Genomic DNA, 8,169 nt, shown 5'->3' with positions numbered 1-8,169 from the left:
AGGGAATTGATAGGGAATTTCCTTTTTTTTCCTATGTAGGAAATGATTAAAAGTCCCTTGCGTATGCAGAACTCCAGTCGATGCTCCACATCAATGTTTATGGTAGCAGCTAAGCCCTACACGTGGAGAGAGTTGTGTCTAATCACAATATCACTAATGATGCCACATCCACTATTCTTTTTCATTACCGGAACAAGGAATTGCAAGCTTCAAAGACATGATTATTTCATAGATCAATTTTGAATCATTGCAAGAAACAAAAAGTGAGAAAGAAATGTTAGATTTGAAATTTAAAATATTTCTCTCTCTTTTGACTAATTTATGTACTAAGGAAAATTCTCGCATCTTGCAGTCTTCACAATGGCAAAAAGATAGGGCAAAGACACACCTTTAACACATGCACTCGCTATATGGTGTTCTTGCATAGTGAACCCTCAAGCATTGCTTAAAGCAAGGGTAACTGGAATTATGCAATATTATGCAAAGTCCCCAAACTTTGTCATGCAATCGAGGGAGTTGATAGCTACACAAGATTGATGAAGAATAGACGAAAGCTTACAATTACTTGCAGTTGAGTCGTGTTAACGACAAATTGGTGATGTGTGGCTAAGTTGAAAGGGTTGGGTTCAATGAGTGGCAAATTATAGGAACCGGTACGAACGAGCGATTGCGGTTCAAAGCAGTGTGAAGCAGGATGGCGGGCGGGGGCTCTCCAAGAGCGAGACACATGTCCAGGCTTGCTGGTGGGCACTCTGACGGAACGTTAGTTGTTTGCAAAGATGCAAGTAGAACACGTAAATGTGTGCGTGTAAAGACTCGTTTCACGGAAAGCAAAAAGGGATTGCCAAGAGTGAGAAAGCTTAGGCCCAGGTGGAGCCTGATCGGAGTCAAAAGCTTGGACGTCGACAGAACGAAAGACGGGAGGTTATCGACTTGCGATTGAGCATGGTAACAGTGACCAGTACAAGTGGACAAGAAACTTCGTGCATGCGATGACGATTCTATATATATCTACGCGGGTCTCTTATGGGTTTCCAATCAGCTTCAGGTCATTTCTATCCATCAATCAATCTTCCATTCCTCTAGTTCTCCTGTACCTCGTCCTCCTTTCTTTCTCTCTCTCTCTCTCTCTGGGGCTCGATCTGCACCTACCACGGGATAGAAAGTACTAGAATCCAAAGCGCCACATGATTTCGATGAGGATGATGATCACGACATCAGCTAGCCAGCGCAATGCCGGGATGAGATCGAGGAGGCTACAGATCTGCAGCGGCAGCTTGAGCAGCCACCTGGTGCTGATAGCTATGATGGTACTGTACGCCTGCAACAATGACTATATGGGCGTAGTAGTGCGGGCGTCCGACCCGGATCCGCTTCAGGACTACTGCGTGGCGGACTTGTCGCAGACTCTGAGCGTGAACGGGTATCCCTGCAAGGAGGCAGAGAAGGTGACGGAGGAGGACTTCGTGTTCCACGGCATAGCCCAAGCTGCAGCCAACGTGAGCGAGAGCCCGGTGCTGGCAGTGCCCACTGTTGGGCTCGTGGAGCAGTTTCCAGGCCCGAACACGCTAGGGCTGTCGGTGGCGCGCCTGGACTTCGAGCCCAGCGGGGTGATCGTGCCCCACACGCACCCCAGGGCCAGCGAGATCATCTTTGTGCTGTCTGGCAACCTCTACTGCGCCTTCGTGGACACCTCTAACAAGCTCTTCGCCAAGGTCCTCGGCCCGGGCGACGTCATGATCTTCCCACGCGGCCTCCTGCACTTCCAGCTCAACGTCGGCTCCGGCCCAGCCCACGCAATCGTCGCCCTCAACAGCCAACAGCCCGGCTTCCAACTGGTAGCCAACTCCCTCTTCACGCCCAACATCCCCAACGCCGTCCTCCGCAAGACCTTCTTCCTCGACGACGCCACGCTCGACTCCATCAGGGCCACCTTCCAGGGCATGTAAGCAGCTTGCAGAAGCCATAATCGACTATATTCTAGTGTAGTGACTACATATTTATTGCAGTAATATATTAGTCTTAGCAGCCCCCTCTCCTATCCTGCACACGCAGCTCTAACCCGCTTGCGTGAATAAAACAGGAACCCGTGTCTAATTATTTCTCTTGAATAAATTGGAAGTCTCCCCTTCGATATCCTACTATTATTATGCACCGTATTCAAGGAAAACCGTCAAAATTTAAACAAGAAGGTTTCAAACTCAGAAGTTTACAATAACTTTGGTCTAAAATTTTGTAAATGCCTCTAATTTGATTCAAAAATACCTCCAATTGTTTTAGTTAAAATGCTTTTTGTGAGCACTGATTATATAGACTCTGTGGTTGGAACATGGGAAGGGGTAGGCACATGCATATAGTTTATCGATTGATGCCATGCCATTGCTCACTAATGGGTTTATAGTACAACACTCAACAATATGATAATAATGCAGCTATCATTATAACTCTTACTATTCATTCGTAGTTTTTCACCCATTGCTTAATCCCTCACATCCTAATGTTTACATTGAAGTAGATTGAGTTGAACATGCTCCTTGGTTGTGTTGGAATCATGACATGAACTAGTATGCAAAGTTGAAAGGGCACTTATGTTGTATTTACACTAGATGTGGAGGCATGCGTCTTTTAACTAAGCATCAATCACACAAGATGAGTATCTATTTCTACTATAACACCCTAGACAATGATTTTAATGGCACCATAGAATGAAGCTAGCTCATAGAAAGTAGTGTTGTATTTGCATGTCAAATATTTGAAAGCATTTAAACATGAGAGAGAGAGAGAGAGAGAGAGAGAGAGAGAGAGAGAGAATAAATATGCCATGTTAACTATGGGACTAGAATGATGAGTAGAACTAGTCCGATGTTGGTGAGAGATAAATTCCCTACTAGAGCCCAAAATTACTCATAAGACCAAAATGGTGTGAGATAAATAACTATAAAGCCCAAAATGACTTATAGCATCTAAATGATGAGTACAACTATAGATAGGAGAGGAAATATTATACATGGACAAGCTATAATGAGCAGTGATAGAAATGATTTGGTGCCTCTTGGCCTAAATAATTTTTTATAGTTCTAGTGAGTTTTCTTGCGCTTTTCCAAGAGAGTGTTCAACATTTTCTCCCATGGTAACAAGGTTTTTCTATGAACCGCAAGCATCTATCTTAAGGTTTTGTCTTGATAGAGGATTCTGGTTGATGCATTACTTGGAGCTTCAATATCATGAGTTTGGAGAAAAGATCATCATGAGGTGAGTTTTGATAGCACAAGGATGAAATATGAAGTCATATGAGATTTCATAGTCAACCAAGAGCTCAGTAGTGGCTACTTGGGTCAAGGTGTTATCCCTACGACTTTCAACCAAGAGCTCAGTAGTGGCTACTTGGGTCAAGGTGTTATCCCTACGACTTCAAGTTATCAAACTGGGCTGGGAGGATGAGGTTAGAGAATTATGATGGCCTTTTTGAAAGTTGAGCTTGAGAATCATGTGAATAAGGATTTACATATCATAAATGGGATAGCCATGTGAACTGGGGCTAAGCCTTTTGTTAAGGCCTTCAATATTGATCCCTTAATATTTAAAATTACCTTAATGTCTTTTTAAGTGTAACTTTTGTTATTTTTCCCAGCGGTGGCTCCACTTATGGTAAAATTGAATCTAAGCATGTGCTATAAAAAAATGGAAGCATAGAATCGATTAATGGATGCATCTTTACCTGCAAGTCAACTAGCATATAAGATAACATTTTTGACACACAAATAAGAGAAAATATTTGATGCCCTTTTACCCACCATTGTACATGTTTTAATGTAGACAATGTATATACGTTGTTTTAAAGGCAGTGTGAAACAAATTTATATTGATTGTGATTTGGGATTTTTCTTTCGTAAAGTAGAAACAATGTACACATACGTAAGGAGACATGAACATCAAAGGTTTCTTCACAAGGAGACCCTTTCTTATAGAAACCCCTATCCTAACCTTAATCAATCATGTTAAACACCTTCTCAACCTGAATTTGGCATAATAAGGAGGCAAAAAAAGACACTAGCCACTTTTTTAAGAACATTTGAATTGAACTTAGAGAGTACATTGGGTAGAGTAAAACTTGCACTAGAAGAAAATAGACCCATACATGATTACATTCACACATTTCTTAAACTTTAAAAAAATGTTATGGATAGTCTAGATCTTAACACTAGCTAAAAGAAGTCTAACAAGGTGAAAGATAGATTAAATTTAGCCTTGAAGGGGTCACCTTTTTATAATATAGGAGGTGGTCAAGTCAAACTATCTTACCTGCCATATTCTAAGCCTTTCCTAGTTGGCTATGAAATATTTTAGGGAATATTCACTTTACCATTAACCTTAGAGTGCTAACCCCAAAACCCCATCAAGGGGTCTGTTTGACTTTCTCATACCCCCCTAGCCAATGAGCAACCTCTGTAGACATTGGACCCAAAATTTGGGTGCTCTCATAACTCCCATACCTTGCAAATCGATACAATGTACCTCAAGTTTCTCTATGAGCTTAATTACTATATCTAACTTAAAGGCTAGATCCACAATCCTCACCTTTTTGCCATTTGATCACATAGAAATAGGTCACATTTTTGCTAAACCCCCTTAAGGTGCACCCATAGATGAACTATACCGTCACTGAATCTCTAAATATGAAATTGAGTAAATCCCTTGTAAAATCTTTGGTGGAGATATTTGCTTCATTCTTCTATGTTGGATAGGAAACAGGCTCACCTATAGCATTCTCAATCAAATCACGCATATAATGATACTGGATCTCAATATCTTTAGTGTGTGTACCACTAGATTTCTTGTAATGGTGATGTAACTCTAATTGTCACATCCTAGAACTATTAGATCTTCATCTTAAAGTTCCATATACCAGAAGATCCTGCTTAACCATACTACTTCAACTATAGTAAAAAAAAGTTGCCTCATGTTAGCTATATATAGTATGTCTATATATAGCGCCCCTGTTAGCTATATATAGTCTGTATATAGCGCCCCAGGTCCCCTCTATATATTTCTATCATGTGTGCTCAGTTGACACACTTCTGGGGTTCCACTTCCGGTGTCTCATATCTCTCTTCTCTTCTCTCTTTCGTCTCTCGTCTTCCTCGCAGTTTCCAACATGGTATCAGAGTGAGGTTCTACAACATCACAAAGAGCTTGGGAAGGCCTGTGGAGAGTGTGGGTAGAGACGAGGCTTGATTGCAGATGCAGCCTCATCCAGCGTCATCCTGCCCTTGCCACAGCCTTGTTCGCTTTGTTCTGTCTCGAGGATCCATTCACGGAGCGGACCAGAAGCCACCAACCCCGTGCTTCCAGACCTCTTCAAGAGAGGACACAATATGCCCCTCTCTGGCCGTTATCTCGTCCATGCCCAATCTGCCCCTTGATCTGCCTCAGAAGGTTCAGATCTTCCTTTCTGAAGGGTTACCAACAACAAGAAGATGATAAAGAAGGCGAAGAAGATGCTGCAAAAGAATTAGAAGAAGGCAATGTCACCAAGTACAACTGAATGTGAGAGAAGCCATGGTCCAGGGAGAGAGGAGACATAGTGCGCAATACAAGCGGTTGCACCATCATCATCTAACTCTTGCTGATTATGGCCTCCACGGTTCTGTTGTCTCTCTGCAACATCCACTCGATAGGGTTTGCCTCCACGTTTCTCGAGAACTGTGCAACGGCTTAGTCATTAATTCACGGTCCTTCTGTGTCTTCCCGTACGACAACAGCAATTCACTGTGTCAGTGGTCTTTCCGAAGGAGCATAGGGACGAGATTCTTTGCAAATTGCAGAGTTTGTGTCCATCATTCCAGGTCTTTCATCCCTTCACATTTCATGTTTCTTTTAATCGTGGATTAAGGCACTTACTTGAAGGCTATCATTATAGTTAACGTGGGAGCATATAAGTTTAGGCATTGAGGATAGGTGTCTCGCCAAATCTATGTAGATAAAAATAGATTTCCAAGAAGATGACACATTAGGTCCGTGATTGCTGATGTGCAAAGCCATGGAGTCTAGTTTGAAGGATTATCTGATTTGTGAGGGCTGGATGATCCTGGAACCCAACATGTTCATCTATTGATGCGCTAGTCAATTTCCATACAACGTTCCAATGGAAGCAGTGACCATTGTAACATCCTGCAGTCAATTTTATTCATGACAAGAGGTTGCCAGATAACAACGTCTACCGATAGTGCCATATACGATGCGATGTTCAGGAGGTTAGCAAAGACCTATAATGTTGTTGCTGTTGTACTTTCCCTCAATTTCAGACAAGCCCAAGCATAGGTATCCAGTAGCATATTAAGATGGATTGACATGTGTGAGATGGGCAAGGAGTGACATGGGGAGACAATGTCTTCTTTATCTGGGTTGCTGCTCAAACAAGTACATTCTTGCAGGAGACAGTCCAGGGGGGAACAAGTGCATTCTTGCAGGAAACAGTTCAGGGGGGAACATAGCCCACAATGTTGGAGTTAGGGCTTCAGAAGAGGGCATACATCTTACAGGAACGATTCTCTTAATGCCTATGTTTGGAGGACAACAGAGGACTCCTGCAGAGAAATTATTGGATGGTAGGCACTTCATTACAATAAGGGATAGAGATTGGTATTGGCAAGCTTTTCTTCGTGTCGGGGAAAACAGAGAGCACCTTGCTTGTAATCCTTTCTCTCCTCGTTACAATAAGGGATAGAGATTGGTATTGACAAGCTTTTCTTTCTGTCGGGGAAAACAGAGAGCACCCTGCTTGTAATCCTTTCTCTTACAGGAACCATTCTCTTAATGCCTATGTTTGGAGGACAATAGAGGACTCCTGCAGAGAAATTATTGGATGGTAGGTATTTCGTTACAATAAGGGATAGAGATTGGTATTGGCAAGCTTTTCTTCCTGTCAGGGAAAACAAAGAGCACCCTGCTTGTAATCCTTTCTCTCCTCGTTACAATAAGGGATAGAGATTGGTATTGGCAAGCTTTTCTTCTTGTCGGGGAAAATAGAGAACACCCTGCTTGTAATCCTTTCTCTCCCCTGGCACCACAGTTGGCTAAACTAAATCTACCTCCTTGCTTGGTGGTCTTTGGGGGCCTAGACATTCTTCAAGATTGACAACTCCATTATGTAACAACCTTCGGTTCCCTCGCCCTTTGCGAAAATCCATCCTCCAGGAATTTGTCCTGTTGGAATGTTCTTGCTTCTGGAGGTCATTAGAATAAGCATGACAAAGGACAAGAATGCACATGACTCAAGTGCAGAAGCACTCAAATGTATTGGGAAAATTGGTCACCAAAGTAGCTTGTGAGGTTCTTCCATTTTATTTCAGCTCTGAGGAAAGCTTCCATGTTGTTGTCAACAACATACACAGTCGGAAGCACTTGCTAGATTGCCTGTATGGCATTGCCACTCAAGGCTTATATTATTTCCAACTGATGAGGTTCTATATTCCAACAGATGACACATTATTTCGTTTATATTCTTTCTAGCTGATGAGCGTCTATATTCCAGCTGATGACAAATTGTTTTATTTATATTCTGTTCATGGGGCCCCACATGCGTTATGTTGTCTATATAGCGGCGTCGCGAACCGTTTCTATAGACCTTGTATTTGTTCTAATGTCACTGTAACGTTTTTCTTTAAGTTTTGGTGTGACAGATATACTACTTACATCCCAAGTTTAGTTGCAAGAATTTCGTATATTAAGGAGTGATAAAGCTCTTTTGATGCCTTTGAATAGGCGGTTGTAATTCAGGAGTGATGTAGCTCCTGAGTGATGTAGCTCCTTCTCCATTGATGTTGTAATTCACGAGTGATATAGCTGCTTTGATGCCTATGAATAGGCTCTTGTATGTTCAAATCTCTGTTGATGTTGTAATTCACGAGTGATGTAGCTCCTTTGATGCCTATGAATAGGATCTTGTAAGTACTTCAACTTTGTAATTTTATATTTTGAATATTAATATAACGGTAGGCCTATATAGAGCTGTGGATTTTTCCCTTGAGCCCCCAAGGGTTTTTTTAAAACATAGTAAGGGACCTTTATACTGAGCGGGGGTGTTAGCTATATATAGTATGTCTATATATAGCGCCCCATGTCCCCTCTATATATTCCTATCATGTGTGCTCAGTTGACACACTTCTG

At 42.0% G+C, this 8,169-nt stretch overlaps 1 protein-coding gene and 1 pseudogene across 1 annotated transcript; both read left to right on the top strand.

Moving 5' to 3' along the window:
* The first annotated feature begins 1,073 nt into the window (after window positions 1-1,073).
* LOC148040803 (putative germin-like protein subfamily 2 member 5) lies at window positions 1,074-2,186 on the top strand. The gene has a single exon (XM_087686902.1). It carries the CDS (start codon window positions 1,188-1,190, stop codon window positions 1,947-1,949), a length of 762 nt encoding a protein of 253 aa, XP_087543028.1. The 5' UTR covers window positions 1,074-1,187; the 3' UTR covers window positions 1,950-2,186.
* A 4,003-nt stretch (window positions 2,187-6,189) lies between these two features.
* On the top strand, window positions 6,190-7,138 carry LOC148040802 (gibberellin receptor GID1B pseudogene; annotated as a pseudogene).
* Window positions 7,139-8,169: the final 1,031 nt, after the last annotated feature.

The sequence above is a fragment of the Lygodium microphyllum genome, chromosome 1 (assembly GCF_053477565.2).
Source record: "Lygodium microphyllum isolate KBCC chromosome 1, Lygodium_microphyllum_v1.1.10, whole genome shotgun sequence".
In the NCBI taxonomy this organism is placed as follows: Eukaryota; Viridiplantae; Streptophyta; class Polypodiopsida; order Schizaeales; family Lygodiaceae; genus Lygodium; species Lygodium microphyllum.
The sequence above is the reverse complement of the archived record's forward strand: the minus strand, read 5'-3'. Positions and strand labels throughout refer to the sequence as shown.